The following is a 20,661-nucleotide window of genomic DNA, read 5'->3' as shown; positions in this document are numbered from 1 at the left end:
GAATGTGATTTAGTCCAACCCCTGCACATTTGTATTACCACACAGTACCAAAATCCACCACTAGGGGGCTATGTTACACTCTTTAAACTCCACTCCTACCTTCTTTCCTTCATTCACCAAAAACTTCAACAGTCAAAAAAAAAAAGTCAAATTCTTTAAATCATCTGTTGCTGCACTGAAATCTCATGCAATACATGTTCTCTCCTCTCCTGCCTGAAAGTGAAAACAAAACAAAGTTATTCTGGGAAGTGTAGTGTGTCCGCCTTAGGGCTCATTCACAACTTGAACCCGGAAGAACTACATTACCCATTACACAATGCAACCGTGCAGCTGAAGAACCCTGCAGCCTCACTTCATACAGTGTTTGTATAAAAAGTTGTTTTTAGCTCGTAGAGAGAGGAGAGGAGTTGGTGTACTTGTGTGTATGTTTGCAGCAGCATGTCTGAATATCCGACATTCCAGCATGGCAAGTCTCGTTTCGACCAGGTGAGTTTATTTTTCACGTTGCTGAAATCTGAAATCTGAAATCTTCATGTGACTTCAAGCACCAGGCAGCTGTTGATATTTGGCCCATATAGACATATCTGTTTTAATATAAACCATATGAGACCGCCTGCTTTAATATCTTCTCTAACAGCCCGAGTTGAGTTTATTCAACTCGATGAAGCTTTCATTGCTCCTTCTTGTAAAACTCTACACTCAAAGTGTAGGCATGTTCAAATCCACATTTAAAGTGTCCAACATGCAGGTGTTCTGTCACAAACAACGTCATATAGTTATTAAATATTATTTAAAAATGTAAGTATCGTAGTTGTGTCTGAGAGCATGTTGCAATAATAATGCTGAAAGTAAAGTTATAATCATCTTTATGGGTCAAGCTCAGACTGGAAAGTCTCACCTATTCGGACTTTCGAACCTACGCTTATGCTGCCTTCAGGTGCCCTTGGAAATATTTGACTTCCCATTTGTGAGCGTTGTTATCAATGATAATATACTCGACTGTTATGTTTTATAGTTAAAGGTTTGCTTGTTACTACAGCTAATTGATGCATTTATTCAAATATACAACTACTAAAAATAAATCATAGCTGCTATGAACAAAAAAAAATGTGTAAACCGTTTTACCGTTAATCGTTGATGCTGTTTCCAATCTTTCTGCCATTTTTGATGCCCTGAAATGACAAGCAAACGTCACAATTTGGGCATAATCCTAATTATCCTAATTCTCTACTTCTGTTCATGGCCGATCATGTGCTCATCACTCGTATTTACAGTAAATCCGATAATTCCAACGGATACGTGAAGGCATCGTAGTTTTACGTAACTCGATCAGGCTTTACGCAAACGTACGCAAACGTACGTAAGATTTAAATCTCCAACGGTCAACTTCGCGTCTCCGCCAACTGCTCAAACATTTCTCCCCTGGAGGGAAATTCACCTGATTTCGTGGGTTCAACATTAAAATAATAAATAAAAGGTGACGTTGTAGAAGACATCAACAGGTGAGCTCTTCTAAACATAAACATTAAGTTAGTTAAACATCTAAATGACGGATTACTCTGACGATCTGTTTGTTAGCTAGCATGTTACCGTAACTGTTAGCTAACAGTGAAGAGTCAAGGTCCACCTTTATAATCTTTTTTAGAAAAATAAGAACTTTTCCACTGATTTTTGTTGACTTAAAATAGTTAAAATTATTATTATTTTTTTTAATAGCCAAGTAGCATTTAACAAGTAATAACCCACTTCCGTCAACAAACCGACTCTCCCGCGGTGTTCCACTTCCGGGTCTGGGTCAGGTGTAAGATTCACTCAGACTTTCTTTATTATCATTCAAACTTGTACTTTACAGAGCAGATAAGAACCAAATTGTTAGTGCAGGATACAAACAGCAGCAAGTATTCACACAGAAAAATAAGGTGCAGATATAAACAGACAAGCTGAGAGTAAAATGACTACAGATAAATATATTGCACGTTTGTGATGTTTGTTATATTGTATTTTACAGTCCAGTGAGTCCTGTGTGGGGGTTTGAGGGGGGAATGGAGGGATTAGTCTGTGGGAAGAAGCTGTTAGAGAACCTGGATGTTCAGCAGTGATAACAGTCCTTGGTGGGGGTGGGAGGGGGTCTCTGCTGATTCTCTGAGTCCTGGTCAGCGATCTCCTGGATGTTCAGCAGTGATAACAGTCCTTGGTGGGGGTGGGAGGGGGTCTCTGCTGATTCTCTGAGTCCTGGTCAGTGATCTCCTGGATGTTCAGCAGTGATAACAGTCCTTGGTGGGGGTGGGAGGGGGTCTCTGCTGATTCTCTGAGTCCTGGTCAGCGATCTCCTGGATGTTCAGCAGTGAAACCAGTCCTTGGTGGGGGTGGGAGGGGGTCTCTGCTGATTCTGAGTCCTGGTCAGCGATCTCCTGGATGTTCAGCAGTGAAAACAGTGCTTGGTGGGGGTGGGAGGGGGTCTCTGCTGATTCTCTGAGTCCTGGTCAGCGATCTCCTGGATGTTCAGCAGTGAAAACAGTCCTTGGTGGGGGTGGGAGGGGGTCTCTGCTGATTCTGAGTCCTGGTCAGCGATCTCCTGGATGTTCAGCAGTGAAAACAGTCCTTGGTGGGGGTGGGAGGGGGTCTCTGCTGATTCTCTGAGTCCTGGTCAGCGATCTCCTGGATGTTCAGCAGTGAAAACAGTCCTTGGTGGGGGTGGGAGGGGGTCTCTGCTGATTCTCTGAGTCCTGGTCAGCGATCTCCTGGACTGGAGGAAGTGGAGTCTGAATGATCTTCTCTGCAGGGACCAGACAGAGATGCAGTTTGTCAGGATGCTCTCTATAGTGACTCTGTCAAAGGTGGTGAGAATAGGAGGGGGGAGGTGTCCGAATCCAGTGGATCCCAACCTTTTTTTGGCTCATGACCCCCCTTTGACCTACGACACTCTGGTGACCCCAGAAATCCAAAACACAGACTACAGCTTTCTGCTAAGATTCATTTGTTTTTAACCATGTAACTGTTTTTCTAATGTGTTGCAAACATTCACGTTAGAGCACATTTAGGCTGTTTGTTGTTTATTATTGAGGACAGAGAAAGAATAGAACAGAATTACTTTATTGATCCCAAATTGGGAAATTGTGGCGTTACAGCAGCAGGTTGTCCAAACACACAATATGAGCAATAAACACAATATTAGCAAATTTAAACACAATATAATATTAAATACAAAGTAAATGAGCACTAAAAAGAGCACTAATATATACAACCAGGATTTAACTAAACATTATTAGTCTTGAATATGAAAGATTACATTTAAATGTGCAAAAACAGAGCAGTAAATGGACAGTATTGACATCAGTTAAAGTGTAGACATGTTATCAGCAGAAACTATTCAATATAACGGTGAGTAGACAGACAAATGAAGTGAACATGAGTGCAGGGATCATTTGTAAATGTAACATGTGCAGAACAGATGACAGTGAGGAGAGACAGATATGATCATGATGACAGTTCTCTTGTGTGACCAGTCATTAACAAAAAAGGTATCAATGCCAGGATAATTCAGAATCTAGTCACTTAATGCAACAGTTTAGAGGAGAATCTATTATTATAACACCAGTTAAATCAAGTGCTCTCTGTTGTCATTCAACCATATACAAATACACAGATGACTTTTTGTTCTTCTTAAACCATGATGCTACATATTTGTGGCGGTTGTGGCTCAGTTGGTAGAGTCGGTCATCTCTCAACCGGAAGGTCGGGGGTTCAATCCCCAGCTCCTGCAGCAACATGTCTGACGTGTCCTTGGGCAAGACACTTAACCACAAATTGCTCCTGCTGCTATGTCGGCGGCATGTGAATGTGTATGAATGGATGAGTTAATACTGATGGTCACTTTACTCAGCAGCCTCTACCATCAGTGTGTGAATGTGTAGGTGTGACCTGCGGTGTAAAAGCACTTTGAGTAGTCAGATGACGAGAAAATAACTATACAAGCTCAAGTTCATTCACCATTTACACAAGACATTTGAGAATTTAGGAGGTAGAAGCAGGAGGCAAGAAAAAGATGAGATTAGAGTGTCTTAAAACATTTAAACCGGCAGCAAACAAAGTGGCCAAAACAGATGAAGTAGCAAAAAACTATTAAGATGTCACAGAAACAGTTAGTGACATTAAAGTGGCAGGAGTAGTTAAAAGCTCTTTTTAGCCTTTAAATATCAGATAAATCATTTTTTCTTATTACCTCTGGACTGAATTGAACAGATTAAGAAAACAAGTTTGTTATGAAGTGTTTTACAATCTGTCCATATGTTCAGGAAGTCACAAGGCCTCCGGTGCAGCATTCAGTCAGGTTCCAGATTTTCATCCAAATTAGCAGTTGGATTAATTAAAGTGAAGTTGGGGGAGGGCGTGGTGCCACTCGGAGCTGCACGGTGCGCTGCTGTATCTTACCAAATGATCCCTTATGCTCAGCTATGAATAAATGACTGAAAGGTATTTTTGGCTCAGTCATTAATGGAGAGTAATTGCAAAGCGGTGTAAGATGCAGATAGGAAACAGTTTGTCGGCCTTATTAATGAGGAGGCACAGCCTGGTGTGTTACAGCAGCTGGCACGCTGTGATGTCACTGTGTACATACTGACAGCTGGATTCCTTCTGCTCAAAAAAACAACCCAGAGTCCAATTTGAGTCAAAGTTATGTTTTTAACTCTTATTTCACACGGAAGGTACGACGTTAAACACTTCTGGATATTTAGTTTGAAAATATGAAACTTAAAAGAGCACACGTTGTCTTCATATTGATAATGGATGCTCTTAAATTTGAAACCAAATACAAAATGTTTAATTGATTTTTTGTCTTTTTAAAGTGATTTTTGTGTGATGTGTTTTCTTCTCGTCTTAGAGCACATTCTCTGGACGGTTCAGGCACTTCCTGGATGTGATCGACCCCAGCACGCTCTTCGTGTCAGAGGTAAACAAACGTTATCTTTATTACATCGACCTGGTTCTGTTTTGTAAGGGGAGGGGCTAGATTTGCTCTCTCACTCTCACTTGAAACTCGATAGATCTCTGCACTTTGGTCTCATGGTGATCTTCTGTTCAGCATTTTTTTTACATGTAGAGATTTGCAAGAAGAGCCCCAGTCTATGCTCCATCTTTAGGCACATCATTTTATAATATATTCTCAACATAGTCCTGCAAAGTAACTCCTGATATTTTCAGGAGCAGCCTTAGTGTGAATTATGTAAATGTTTTCAGGCGTGAATATGTGAAACCAGTGTTACAGTGAGTCAGGGGACAAATGCCGACCTCAGAGAGATGATGATGAGCCGTATGAGAGTTGCACTGATGTCAGGGCTGCATGATAAATAGCAGTTTAATTGTTATCGCAGTTTTAGCTTCTGCAAAAAACACCTCGCATAGTCAGAGTAAGGGCCCGGCAGGCAGCGGACGACCTCCGTTTCAGAGAGCTTCACCAGAAATCCTGAATCCAAATAAATAAATATTGCTATGTTTCTTCTTCAACTAATTCATTAACATACTTTAAGATTTTCCGTTTCTGGGAACTCATTCAGTAAGTTTTTTGGGTTTACAGGCCGTTGTCTGAGCTGCTCCGACGTCCCCGTGTCTCCTCAGCTCTGAGTCGTGTGTTGTGGTAATTTTTGTTCATGGAGTCATCAGAGCTCGGGTGCTCTGGGTAATGAAGCTGTTAGCGGGCTCTTTGGAGACAGTAATAGCGGCAGTAGCTCCTGGGATGTGATGAGGTGTGGACATGTGGGGCAGCTGGGAGGGGTGGAGCGTGTGCGCGCACACACACACACACACACACACACACACACACACACACACACACACACACACACACACACACACACACACACACACACACACACACACACACACACACACACACACACACACACACACACACACACACACACACACACACACACACACACACACACACACACACACACACACACACACACACACACACACACACACACACACACACACACACACACACACACACACACACACACACACACACACACACACATACACTCACCTTGCGTCCTGCTGGGCCGGGCATAGCCTCAACTTGCCCCCTAATGACGATGGTGGAACAGGGACAGTTTTTGCATACGATCGCATGCACACACACACACACACACACACACCTAACACTTCCACACACACACACATTTACACGTAGATGGCAAGCTCATTAGGACAAATTGGGCCACATGACCCGGTATTTTGCTCAGCATTAGACAATAATCACACCACAGAAAGCTGCTCATTACCTTTTAGGAAACTCATTTGTCAACTGAAAATCAGCATGAAAGTTTTCATGGAACACAATTATCGCTCATCGAGCTGTGCAGAGCGGAGGAGGAAAAAACAAGAAGACCGTCCTCACTTTACTGTATGTTCTACTAAACTGTAACATATATTCATGTTATAAATAATCACTTTTATTGATTTGAGCCCCCCCTTAGGGTCTTCTTTGTCGACATTAGAAATGTTCAGTGAAATGTGAAAATGGCTCGACAATTACAGGAGGACTGCCCCTCAAATCCTTTTGAATCTGGACTGATTTTATTTTTTTTTTAATCATAAGAGTTAAAGCTTAGGGTTAGGGTTAGGGTTAGTAATTTACTATCGGGATATTGTTAGCAACAAGTCAGAATAATTACGAACATGAAAGTTTCACGTCCTTTGATGCAACACTGTGATGACTATTGTTCTATTTTTGTCCAATCAGAAACGATTGCAGGAATGTGTGAAGCTGCTCGACCAATTCAAACAAGGAGCTCTGCCTCCAGGAGTCACAGATGCTCAGGTAACCGCACAAAAACTGGATTTGCAAAATGGTTTACTTTTTGCACTTTCGTGTGGGGGGGGGGGAGCAGCCTGACAATCCCCCTGTTAGTTGATGTTAGTGGCCTTGTTTTCATCTGTCTTCTGGTTCTTTGAATGATGTCGTCTGTCTTTAATTGATTCTGTAAATGACTTGATGTCTTTGTAAACAATGTTTGCCCCTCCGGGATCTCTGGAGTATAAATAAATGTTGACTTGTCAGAAGGTGAAGTGCTTTCTCAATGAGCTCACTGAAGTTGATGTGTTTTCTCTCGACAGCTTTGGCAAGCTCAAAAAATCCAGCAGGTAAGATGTTGACTCTTTCACACACGCATATCATTCACTAATGTTATCTTTTATCATAAACATGTTGTGGTTTGGGTCAGTGGACTGGCACACCAACACCTAGACATTTTTTACAATGTAGCCCAGCTCTGATCTGTTTACGCTGCAAACATCCAGCAGAGTGGCTCAAAGCGGGAGAATGCAACATGAGAAACTATTAAAGACGCAAACACAGTGAAGCACACATTTAATCTGACGCTCATCAGCAGCGAGGGCCAACTTCTAAAGATGTCTGACAGTCAGAGAACTGCAGGTGCAGCTGACTAAAACCTGCTGTATATGTACAGTCACAGGAAATCTACTGTAGTTAGTTCTTAGGATAACTTTGTGTTTGATTCATTCTTTACTATTTAAAAGTAGAGTCAGATTTATACAAAAGTAAATCTGCTTAATCATCACTTCTGGTCATCCATACATGTGTGGTATGGACCCTGTCCTCTCATTTCTGGGCGACCGGGGAGTGGATGTTTCCCACAGCCAATGTCAGCGTGCATGTGAGTTTGAGTGGATAAAAACTAGCGACTGGACGCCATACAGACCAGAGCAGCGAATATGAAAGACGTGAACGTAGCAGAAAATAAGAGAAAATCTTATCTGAGTGAAGCGAAGCGGAAAGCTTGTTCCAAAAAGAGGGTGAACCTTGGGGCGACTCTTAATACAAACCCAGCGTACTCTGTTCACATTTAGATGACTTCCATGGATGATCTAGGATGTTTTTTTTTTTTTGACCACATATGAGATCAGGTTTTAAAGTCTTTAAAAAGATTAGGTTTCAAAATTGAAGGTGATATGATTTCTTAAAGTTGTGTTTGTACTTGTTAGAGGTTTTTACATTTTCGATGCATAAAGAAAAGTCCAAAAACAAAATGAAAGAAGTTTCCAGTAATAATAAAAACTTTATCCCGACATTAAAAACTCTCTGACGAGTCTTCTGAGCTAAATCAACCCAGACCTGTCAGAACTCATTACGGTGTCCTGATCCTCGCTCTCTCATTACAGGCCATCATCCACCCTGACACGGGGGAGAAGATCCTCATGCCCTTTCGGATGTCAGGTACAGTAGCTTGGTGTGGAAGCCTTTTGGGGGGGGGGTCTGGGGGCTTGTTATGTGGTCCAACATGGAGGCGTCGTTCACCCCGTGAACTGTCATGGCTCGACGGGGCTCTTCAGGTTGTCTGGGGAAAGGTCACACTCAGCTGGGCGCTGATTAAAACCTCTCCCCCACAGTGACCAAGTCTTTCTCTCTCTCTCTCTCTCTCGGCCTCTGAAGGAGGAAACACAAGTATTTTGGTCAAGTCTTAAAGCACCTTTTTTTGAAGTGACGCAGAGTGAACATATGAGGGAGTAGGGATGCATACAAACGATTAATCTGTGCATGTGCTTCAACTTTTTTTTAAGGAATCTCAAAGCAGAAAAAAAACCCTCTTTGAATAATTCAAGTAACTATGAGCTGAAGATGATAACAGTGAGTCTGTCTTTTAACAGGTTTTATCCCCTTTGGCACACCAGTGGTAAGACTTCTATACATATATTTCACCTATAAAAAAAAAAGGCATGTTTTAATATTTAGCCAAAAATGAAGTCCAAGTGAGTAAAGACATTCATCCACATATAAAGTTAACAACAAACTAAAATAAATGTTTTTACGTCGGCTTAGATTCAGGCTTTCTTTTTGTTCTTTGGTTCTCCTGTCAAACTCTTCTGTTTTGATCTTTGTGCAGGTTATCGGTCTTCTTCTACCCAATCAAACATTGGTGTCAACGGTCTTTTGGCAGGTAAGGACAAAACTTCCTGACCTGCATGCATCGTCCCGGCGATGTAAACAAACTGAAGATAGAACTCTGAAAACATCACAGACAGTGGGAGTCGGGTGTTACACCCATTGTAGACAGTCATGACTCACAGAGTTATTTTCAGAGGAGATACTTGATTTCTACATTTAAGTGTGAAAAATCACATATAAAGACATCGGGAACTATTTTTTTTTAAAAGTCTCATTTTCAATTTTAAACCTGGCTTGATGTTGTGAAATATAGCTGAAGAAACACAAACTCTTTATTGGACAGGACAGCTGAAGAGAGACCTGAAATGTTGGGATGATAGAGAAAGGGGAAGGGTCGAGGTCGGAATTAAAACCCACTGCCACTGCGATGAGGAGTTCAGCCTCCAGCCTGCCACATAACCGCTAGGCCCCTAAGACGCACTTTTAATACCTATCCTATTTATCTAAAAAGAGGGAAGTCTCCTCTGCAACTCTTTTTATATTTTTACTTTTTTATTTCAAGTAATTTCATTTGAATTATTTTTATTTGAACATATTTTCAGATTTAATAATGTCAGTGATTTTTTTTTTTCTATTTTAATGTTTTTTTTCTTTCCTCTGTCATGATGCTTTTTGATGTCTTGTTTGAAGCACTTTCAATTGCCTTGTTGTTGAAATGTGCTATAGAAATAAACTTGCCTTGCCTTGCCTGTAACGGTGAAACCAAAACACCAGTATGAAATGCTGGGATATGAGCCGTCATGACCCCAAGTGCAGCAGCCACTATCACCCACTGCACATGACCTGATTGAAAGTTCCTTCCCAATCTTTGTGGATGAGGAAGATTAGTTTAAACCGTTTGCTCCTCTGGGAGACCGAAAACAATCACTTATTGATATCACGGGTCAGGAACTTTGATGTGTTATCGTTTGTCAGATTGTAACTAACCAGCTCATTTTCTTCTGACTCTAGTGGTTAAACCAGAGTCACAACGCCTGTGTTAACTACTCCAACCGCAACGCCTCAAAGGTAAAGTTTCAGCAGCGATCACTCTACATATATTCATTTTGATTAACAGTTTAAGGTGCATGACACTCTGACACACTGTATTCCTGTTTACTTCTCATTAGCCAGCTCCAGTTTCCAAATTTTTCCAGGGATACCTCGGAGCGGTGACCAGCGCTGTCTCCATCGCTGTGAGTTCCCATGATGCTTCTGCTCTGACTGACCAGACGATGAAGACTTAACAGCTTCAGCTCCATCATTTATAATAGTGATGTAGTCAAGACCACACTAACCAGGACCAAGACCTACCCGAGACTAGGGCTGGGTAATATATCAAGTTTTTAAGATATATCGATATATTTTCAAACACGATATAGGGTAAGACAATATCGTTAATATGGATGTAGTTTAAGTTGCATTAAAATAACATTCCAGAGGTGCCCAGTCATCTTTTTCTCATCTCACTGATGATGACTGACTGTCTGCTCCTCCTCTCTCTCTCTTTTATTGTGTTTAAGGAACATTTTTATTTTATAATATTACTTTTTAAATTCACAAACAGGTAGTTTATTTTTCCATGTGTTTTCACTGCTAATAAAATACATATTGATATATATCGAGCATCGACATTCAACTAAACAACATCGAGGTATGAGTTTTGGTCCATATCGCCCAGCCCTACCCGAGACTAGAGACCTCCAAGACCGAGACAAGACCGAGTAAAAATGCTTTCAATTCTGAGACGAGACCGAGACCTTCAAAAAGTGGTCTTGAGACCAAGACCGATTTTGAGTACTACAACACTAATTTAAAGATCACAAGACGAAGATTTTAAGATAGTATTAGACTTTTGTAAGTTTTCTGTAAGTCTTTGAAGATTTGGTTCCCCTAGTAACCATGATATCTAAAATAAAAGGTGAAGAATAATTTGTCACACGTTGATCCCGACATTCCCTCGCAGTTTAACCTCTTCCCTTACCTCAATAACATCAAAGACCTGAATGTCAAAGGAGTAAAACACACGTTCACACACCTGCCTGACACGGCTCTTAGTGTGGACACTGGGCTCAAACCGAGCCAATTACTGGCCCCGCTGGGCGCCCATCCGGCTGCTGCCCCTCAGGCTTGACAACGGCAACAAGCCCCAGAAAGAGAATCACGGGGTGCCTGGAGGGTGGATGACGGGGCGGGGAGGGGGTGGTTCCAGGAGCTCTCCAATTAAACGTCTGCTCTGCTGACGCCCCCCCCGCCGGGCCTGGGAGAAGCCGGAGGCTGAAGTGGTGATGGTGTGCTACGGGAGAGCTCATAGCCTTTTTGACCACAGTCACTTTTCTCCTCATGTCACATCAAAGAGCGTCTTTTTATTTTCTGTTTTTGGATCCTTGCAATGACCAAAACCCCTTTAATGAAAATATGCATAAATATCTACACATCCAATGTGTGTATGAATGTTTTTATTTTAACCTGAGTGTGTGTCTGAGTGCCTGAATCACATGTTTTATGGTTTGCAGGTTGGGTTGAACGTGTTAGTCCAGAAAGCCAGCCGCTTCAGCCCAACGACCCGGCTGGTAGTGCAGAGGTTCATCCCCTTCCCCGCAGTGGGTAAGTGAAACCCGTCATGAGAAAGAAACCCTAACTCCTAAACTACAATAAAACATGAAACGTCTTAATAATAGTAATAATAATCTTTATTTATAGAGCACTTTTCAAAAACAAGTTACAAAGTGCTTTACAGGGAAAGTAAATATAAAAACAGGCAGGTCATAGAATAATAAACAAGGCAAGATTAAGAAATAAAAATCACTTTAAAATATAAAATCCTGTTTAAAAGATCTGTAAAATACATACAATTATTTTAAAGGAATTCTAAAAAGTGAAAATAGTAACAATTAAAAATCATCAAAAATCAGGAAAGGCTCGCCGGAAAAGTGTGTCTGAAGAAGGGACTTAAAAGAGATGACTGATTCTGCCGACCTGATCTCCTCTTAATCAGATAATTTCTCTGCTGAAGCATTTAACTGCATCAGCGAGCTGAACGTGGGGCCGAGCTCAGCTGAGTTAAAGGTTTCATCCTGCTGCTCGCCGTCTGAGAGCTTCCGTTTATCTGACATGTGTGGAGCCACAAAGCTGATTTCATGCCACCTTCCCTGCAAACACACAGAAGCACCCAGGGGTATAGACCCGTGTGTCCCAGAATGCCCCTGGCTGCTGGCTCATAATTAAATTGTTTGCGCCCGCCCCCCCCCCCCCCCCCCCCCCCCCCCCCCCCCCCCCCCCCCCCCCCCCCCCCCCCCCCCCCATGCCTCTGTGGTTCTTTCAATTAAATCAACAGGTTTCCACAGCGCAGCCTTTGCCTGGTAATTGGCTGCTTGTTAGAACTCTGCTGCTGCAAACAAATTGGATAATTACCCCCAAAGTGGCGTCTATGTCGAGGCCTCATTTACCTGATTTCTGTTTTGAGCATTGTTGTTGTTACGGCTGTTGTTGTTGTTGTGCTCGGACGATATAAAAAGGTAATTAAAACGGCTAATTGAAGCGAGCGAAAGTAAAGTGCCGTTTGATTTAGTTTGCTCTCTTAAGGCCATGATGTATTTTGTAATAACCCAATCAAGCGTCGGCCTGTCATTCATTTACATCACGGTCGACCTTCACTGCGGATGGAATGTGTTGCGGATAATTAATTTATTGAAAATATTTGTCGTTATTTGTGATATTTAGGAAAGTTAATTATGTGAACACGTCTTGGATTCATTTCCACGAGCGCCCAGCGAGTTATTAGAAGACAATTAGAAATGTAATTATTTCAAATAATTAAATGTACAGCCTCATATTTCACCGTGATTTGAGCCTCGCTGGTTCTTTATTAATAAAGGAAACAGACTAATTAGAAAATGAAATAGATTGCAAACAGCTCGTTTCCTGTGTTTGTCTCGTTCCTTGCCGAAGCCGCTCGCTCCGGCCTTCTCTTAATTGGTTGAGATGTTGTTTTTTTTAATCCCTTGTAGGTAAAAAAGAGCTATTTGCTCCGTCAATTGAATTCCCCCTCCCAAAGCGACCCCGTCAGCCCCCCGCGGCCCCTCGCACAGATAACTCTGAACGCTGTTGTCTTAAATTAAAAAGGCCCGCGGCGCCGTCACTTAGCTCTCTAAAATGACTTTTTCTTATTCCCATTAGAGTCAAGGAGAAAGGTTCGAGGATATTAACATAGATTTGTGTTCATTTTGGCTTTATGAATAAATCCCCAACGTGTCGCCGCTGATCCGACGGCTGCTCGAGTCAAAGTCACACACACACACACACACACACACACACACACACACACACACACACACACACACACACACACACACACACACTCACACACCAAACGTGGCGTTCATTCGTCTGACATGACACTAATGACATCTAACAAACAGGTTAAGTGTCAAAACACAGACTGATAGATATTTTTATACATCTCAGATTGAAATCTAACAGTTGAAGTGTCACCGCCGTCCTCATTCCTGCACGGCCTGCTCCGACCTCCATCTCAGCGGCGAGGAAGTGTGGACAACAGGAAGGCGAGGAATCCTTCCTGCATATGATCCCATCTGCTCTTTTGTAAAGTGTCTCGAGATGACACTTGTTATGAACTGGCGCTTTACAAATAATGATCGATTGATTGATAGTGCTGGGAGTAAAAAAAAAAAAAAAGAGCACAGAAGAAGAATACACAAAAACTAAATGCATGACTTATCAATAAAATAGATAGAATAGAATAGAATTATTTTATTGATCCCAAACTGGGAAATTGTGGCGTTACAGCAGCAGGTTATCCAAACACACAATATTAGCAAATAAACACAATATAATATTAAATACAAAGTAAATAAGCACTAAAAACATCAAAACTAAGAATGAGAATATATACAACCAGGATTTAACTTATCATTTCTAGTCTTAATATAAAAAGATTAAATACAATATACTTTGCTGGAGGTCGATGTAAATGTGCAAAAACAGAGGGTTAGCCAGATGTTACTGAGGCGATGGACAAAGACACATCTGACACTTTTAATTTGTAATAATATTTGCCCCTCATTGCAGCGAGTGCAAACGTCTGCAACGTGGTGCTCATGAGACACTCGGAGCTGTCGGAGGGCATCAGCGTGCTCGATGAGCACGGGAACGTGGTGGGAACGTCCAAAGTGGCCGCTAGGCATGTACGTCGATCACCTCCAGTTCTGTCTATCAGATGTGAAATCTTCATGTGTTTGTTTGTTATTTAATGACTGATGCAGCATAGAGCTACTTTGACCGATGAGGTGTTAGGTGTCATAGTGAACACATAATAAAATGTTTTCTCTTTTTTTTGGTCGTGGCAGGCTCTTTTAGAAACCGCTCTGACCAGAGTGGTCCTCCCCATGCCCATCCTGGTCTTACCTCCCATGATCATGACTGCACTGGAAAAGTAAGAGGCCGCCTTGTTTTTATATTTCAGTACCCGTAAAAGACTGTCCTTCACACACACACACACACACACACACACACACACACACACACACACACACACACACACACACACAGCATGACAAACCAAAAAAACAAATGTCCCATCATTTAATTTCAAAAACCTAATAATACATTTAAAAAAAAAAGTGTAATATCTTTGACTATATCACCCTATCAGATTGCTAAATCCTGAGTCGCTGCTGCTGTCGGTGAACCGCGTCCTCGCTGAGATCCAGCGTTGTGTGATAAGACCGTAATGATGTCTTAATGATGTGTTTATACTTACGTCCCGTGATCGATGGCCTCACTGTGCCTGCGGTGTGTCGAGGAATGCAGCCATCTTTATAAATCCTTGACAGCACTTGTCCCGACCGCTCCGAGGCAGGCGGGCTCAGGCAGCGAGGCCCTGTTGCCCAGGTGTGTTTTGGGATTCCTGGCAGCTGGATGACTGAACGGGGGGGGGGGGGGGTTGGTGTAAATATGAGGCTGTGAGCTGGACTGTGGCTGCAGGTGAGAAGTGCTCAGCTTTCCTCTCTGTCAGCTTACCTTCAGTGGCTCTCAATGGAGCGAGAACAAGGGGACATAGATGGGTCTCTGAGCGGCCCCTCAGTGATGGATTGTGTTGCTGAGAGCAGATTTAGGGGCAGTGACAGCAGGTTCTGTCCTTCACGTGCTTCAGGAAGTGTTTGAGGCTGCACACAGAGTAAGTGTGTACGGAACATTTACGTTTTGTTACTTAAGCTCTGACTTCCTTCTGGAGAGTTTTCAATTCAGCCTGGAGACCAAAGTTAACATCCAATAGCTTCTGATTATTTATGTGTCTGTTGATATGTGTGCGTATTTTAAACCATTGAACAAACACAGTATCTATCTAAATAATGGCTTCATCTGCTGTCGACAAACAAACACTTTTTGTCACATTTTCATGCTCATAATCACCCCCACCTCCTTTGCGAGGTGTTTGATTAGTGTAGAAATTAGAAACCTGCTTCACAGTTTAATTGTCCCTGCTCACATGGCTCCAAACACACGCTGCAGCCGGCTCTGCAAGACAACAAAAAAACCTGCAAATTGTCACACAAATGTCCTAAAGCAACACAGTTCATTGTGTTCTACAGTTGTCTTGCTGCCTTCATGTTTGATAAACTCACATTTAGCAACTCTAGAAAAAATTATTTGTGCAGCTGGAAACACTACAGCTGTTATTTCTTTTGGGAAATTACCAAATGCAGTGTTGTGTCAGAGTTGTTCATTGGCTGAGCGTTTCTGTCAGACACAACACGAGTCAGCGGGGAGATTAAATTAATTGGTCTTTCTCTGTGCTTAGGGAGGCTCAGTCAGGGTGTCAGAGGTTCATGTAAACAGCTAAACCTGGCTAAGACCTTGACCAGGATGTGGCCGCTCGCCAGTTTGCTCAGTGCACGTTAACACACGCTGCACTTTAGGTCATTAGGTTTGTGTAATATCAAATATTCATATCTGATTTAAAGGTTTTAAAGTATGAACAAACCTTCCTTTTTCACTCTCTTACAACTTTTCTCTCAGACTTTCCTCTTAATAATCCAGTTTTAAGATCTCAAATCTGTGTGTGTGTAGCCTAATTAAACCATGGCAGCCATATGTGTTAATGAGCTCCCTCATTAGGCAGTAGCTCTCCTCGTTAGGGGGAGAGGCGTCGCTGGAGGAGGAGATATGGAACGGCTCTTTCTCCAGCTCCCGCTGAGTTCACTGTCCCGCACACCCAAGAGGGGATTATCCTACAGAGGGCAGCCGGGAGGGAGGGGAGACATGGGCTGAGACCAGGAAATATATTTCTGGAGAGTCCAGTGAATTTGACTAGTGCAAGTTACTATGTCATCAGACATTAAGGAAACATGCTATGTTGAAGTGCTGGCTTCTGTGACAACAATGCAGCAGCCAGTATGTCCTCCTTCTAACTTTAGATTCTGCTCCTGAATGCTCTGGATTTGTTTGGACCAGAGAAGGTAGGCACTTGTAAGGCGACCCCCCCTCCCCACACGGCCGTTTTGGACACCCCTCGGTTTGTCAGATATGAGAGCAGTTATCAGGTCAACAGGTGTTGCAGCGATGGAAGCGGTCAAGAGAAGTGGTTCAGATAGAAGTGATTGTATCCGACCTAAAAAGCCTCTGCATGTTTCTAATAAGCTCCACGAGCAGAAACGTGCTCAAACTAGGATCAATATTGGAGATGCTTTTGAAAAATGGAGAGAGGTTAGAACACAGAAAGGTTTACAGACCCATGCAGAGCTGGATAAACACTGAAGCTTCAGAGTCCACCACATGGTGACCTGAGTGAGCATCCACACTAGAGAGGAGCGGGGGGGGAGACAGCTCTCTATGATGTTTCTAATTCAGACTGCAGTACCCATTTTAACCCCTAGGTGTCAGAGTTACATATTGCTCCTCCCCCCCAGGCTTCCTCTCCTGCAGAGACAACGGAGGCTCGTCCTGCCCATCCACAGCCTAGTGGTCCTCGCTGCCTTCGGCCTGGCTCTGCCCCTCGCCATCAGTCTCTTCCCACAGATGTCCCAGGTAGGTCATCCCAATAACTCTACTCTACTGCAGAATATGTGTTTCTTCTTCAGCTGCTTTTCCAGCAGAATCAGTTCAGATTGTAACACATAAAAAGTTTTATTCTGTGTTACCCTCTAAAAGTTGTGTGTAGTAACTATGGAAACACCAATAGGACAAGCCACACACACACACACACACACACACACACACACAGGTGGCTTGTTCATGCATTTGCTTGAACACGTGTGATATGATCTCAGTTCCTGGCTTCACATGCAAATTGACATGGAGCATCATTCACCTTCATCAGCCTTTGAGTATATTCAATCATTAAGACAAACCATGATGCAGTTCAGAAAGTGAGAAATGAACAGTGTGCACAAGTGGGTCTGAAGAGCTGAAGATTATGAACTGAAGTGATGGTCCGGGATTTAGCTCTTAGTTTAATAGCTTGATGCTTTCGTATATTAGATATTGCCATTAACGGCTAACTGATTTAGCATCACGATCACGGTAATTTTAACTTCTGAGACATTATCTATTTTACTAAACAATGTTAGGTAAAAAAAGATCCATCGTCAGTTAAGAGATGTTAAGTTAGGGTGCATTCACACCGGGCAATCTGCACCTTACTCAAGCACCTTTGACCCCAAAGTCAGTCCAGTTTGTTTGACTTATGTGAGTGCTCTGTGCTGTACACTTGTTTGCTCTTGTAGAGATGGCAGAGGCGGGCTTTGGTACGGTACGCTTGCCCGTGCCACCACAGTAAAAGCGGCTATCCTGATATGGCAGCACCCAAAAACTGGCTGTGGGAATTCATCTATAGTCCACTCTTTTTATAACCCTCAGGCATCAGTTTAATTTACTAGCTTGTTTTCCAAAAACTGCTATAAAAATAGAACAGATTGATATTTTAATTTTACTTTTTTTTGCATTAATCTCTTAAACAACTCCAGCCCCGCTCAGAACTATCAAATATTGAATAATTATCAGGAATTTAACCCTTTAAATGCCAGTTTGATTACATGATTCTGGCATTTAAAGGGTTAAATTCCTGATAATTATTCAATGTTTGATCGTGTCAAAGAAGTGTCAAAGAAGTCTGTCATGTGTCATGAGAGAGACTTTCTTACTAAAATGTGTGCCACACGCACTAACACAGCCAAAATGATGGCCAGATAAAGAGGAAACATTTGCCCAAATGGACAAAAATGTCCATAATGATGCATGAGGGTTAAATGTCATTGATGCATTAGCTTTGACTTTACACTAACTTTCTGTCGGACTCTGCCTCTCATGTCTAATGACTGATTTTGATGACCGGGGTCGTTTGACCTCTTTTATGTGAGAGTCTCTCTCTCTCTCTCTCTCTCTCTCTCTCTCTCTCTCTCTCTCTCTCTCCTAATGAGGCGTAGCCCTCTGAGACTTAACCTGCTCTGTTGTGATCTGCCCAGAGTTTCTATTGCCTTCATTCATCGCTGCCATCCATGCTAACAGGCCGAGGATAACTTATTACCTCCAGTAATTTATTTTCACTCTATTTCTTTCTTTGTCTCCTCTCTGCCAACTGACTCTTTGACACCAGCCAACCAGCTCTGGCTTTACAATGTTTAGGATTTAATTACCGCTGAAATATCTCAGACAGCCATATGGCAGAAAACTTCAGACATATGTGCCGCCAACAGTCCTGTGAAAAGCGGGCCTGTTTTCTTCTCACAAGTCCTTTTTTTGCACTTTCGCAAGAAAAGCAGACAGAAAAAAAAAACAACATCTCCCCAAAAAAGCAACATGAATGCCCTGTTCCCCCGGACCCCCCGCCTACTCAATTTGTCCCACTTCCCCGTTTCACACCTACCAAGATGTCTGATTAAGATTCTGCCTCCGACGCCGACAGCCATCTGTCTCTAGTTCAAATATTAGGAGATGCAAACCTCAAATTAGACTTTAATCTGCCAAATTGGCTCTTTGCACATTAGAAGTAAATAGGAACATTTGAAGCTTTTAAGAAATACTTAGTTAGAAATGAAATCTTTGAGTAGTAGCTCCTCTATATGACGACCATGTTTACGTTCCATCTTTCACGCCAAATATCTCCATTTTGCACGATTGACCTTTTTTTTGATCCCCCACAGATCAGTGTGAATGAGCTGGAGCCAGAGATTGCCATGGCAACCGACTGTAAGATTGTGACATACAACAAAGGTCTGTGAGTGATCTCTGCCCACCCGACACATGAAGACGGGACCCCGCTGCTCGTCGCTGTGCAGACCCCCGCTGCGGCTGCCAGAGGATGAAGGATGGTAAATGTGTCTGTGAGCAGTTAGCATATGTTTACAGGAAAGGGTTCATCATGACAATACATTTTGTTTATTTAGAAATGGTCCCACAGGATGACATGCTGTGTGTATATATATATATATATATATAAGATATAAAACTGACACCTGACAAAGAAGGAAAACCAAATACCTGCGGCCCTCAAAAAAAAAAAGATTTAGAAATGACTTTGTTTAATCCATCTTGCTTGTGTGCTAAAGATGCTAACAGCTGGAGGACTAAGGCTGACCTGTTGGGTTCGGTTTAAGTGAACTCGAGTCCATTTGCCAAGTTAGTGCCGCTCGTTTGCGCTGGTGTGAAAGCTGTCAATCAAACCCTGGTGCGGACCAAACAACCGTACAGAGAGCACTTTAAAAAGAAAGTGTGACTCTGTTTACTTTCTAGTCTAAAACCTGCTGCGTTCACACATCAGCTCGTCTCGACCTCACTGACTTTTTTTTAGGAGGATGACAGGTTCAAGTCTGCAGATTGATTGTTTGTGTTCACAGCCCTTCTGGACAATGCCATAAAATAAATTCATGATTGTAGTTCACATATTATACTCCATGATTTTCAGCTTTTTATTTTAAGCTGAGTCTTGATACAGGTTTTATTTGATTGTGTATCAGGGACCGTTAAATTTGCACTGATGCACAGACTGTTGTCACGGTGATTTCAGACTTTTTGTGCAGACAGTCAGGAGAAAAGTCCTGCAGTCTGTGAATCTGCTTGTGGCGATACAACCAAAATATCAATCATGCCAGAAAATCATACTACCTGGCGGGAGCAGCTGATTGGACCATAATTTGGCTGTCATGCCTCAGTGTACATTGCACCGCTGACGATGTCATCGTCGGGCTGAAGTTTAGCCAAGACGAAGCAGGAAGTACCTGAATGAATGTGATTAGGATTGAATGTGTTGATAATGTGAATTCAGTTTAAATAATTAAACTGTGAATTTTTTTTCTATATGTGATATAATGCAGAGATTTAATACTTTAAAAATACAATTATTTCAGATTGTTTAATACGGATACTTACTACAGGTTTTATTAAAACGAGGCTAAAGAAGAGTCAGGCACATTCTCATACTTTTCTTAATCAGGATTGTTGTTGTTGTAATCTGTTTCACAATCTGAGCGTGTGTAAACAAAACCTTACTCTTATGTCAACCATCTCGTCGTGCCTTTACCTAAAAAATAAATCCATTGAAACTCATCTTTCATGTTTTTTTGTTTTTAATACCACTAAATGTGTTTTAAATAAATGTTAGTCCCTGTATGGGGGGGAGGGGGGAGACAGCTCTCTATGATGATTGGAATTTAGACTGCAGTACCCATTTTAAACACTAGGTGTCAGAGTTA

The 20,661-nt window shown here is 42.1% G+C and overlaps 1 protein-coding gene across 1 annotated transcript; it reads left to right on the top strand.

The window, feature by feature from the left end:
- Positions 1-321: 321 nt before the first annotated feature.
- Positions 322-20,515, top strand: sfxn5a (sideroflexin 5a). Its single transcript, XM_065966535.1, has 14 exons — positions 322-486; positions 4,883-4,951; positions 6,749-6,826; positions 7,123-7,149; positions 8,188-8,242; positions 8,674-8,699; positions 8,910-8,963; positions 9,923-9,979; positions 10,081-10,146; positions 11,467-11,557; positions 14,042-14,157; positions 14,320-14,405; positions 16,882-16,999; positions 19,114-20,515. The coding sequence occupies exons 1-14, from the start codon at positions 439-441 to the stop codon at positions 19,189-19,191; spliced, it is 969 nt and encodes a 322-aa protein (XP_065822607.1). The 5' UTR covers positions 322-438; the 3' UTR covers positions 19,192-20,515.
- Positions 20,516-20,661: the final 146 nt, after the last annotated feature.

Source organism: Labrus bergylta, chromosome 18 (assembly GCF_963930695.1).
Source record: "Labrus bergylta chromosome 18, fLabBer1.1, whole genome shotgun sequence".
Lineage (NCBI taxonomy): Eukaryota > Metazoa > Chordata > Actinopteri > Labriformes > Labridae > Labrus > Labrus bergylta.
The sequence above is the reverse complement of the archived record's forward strand: the minus strand, read 5'-3'. Positions and strand labels throughout refer to the sequence as shown.

Coding starts and splice junctions, on each gene's coding strand:
- sfxn5a (XM_065966535.1), top strand. CDS start 439: ATGTCTGAATATCCGACATTCCAGCATGGCAAGTCTCGTTTCGACCAG. Junction 487..4,882: donor GCAAGTCTCGTTTCGACCAG/GTGAGTTTATTT, acceptor TTCTCGTCTTAG/AGCACATTCTCTGGACGGTT. Junction 11,558..14,041: donor CATCCCCTTCCCCGCAGTGG/GTAAGTGAAACC, acceptor CCCTCATTGCAG/CGAGTGCAAACGTCTGCAAC.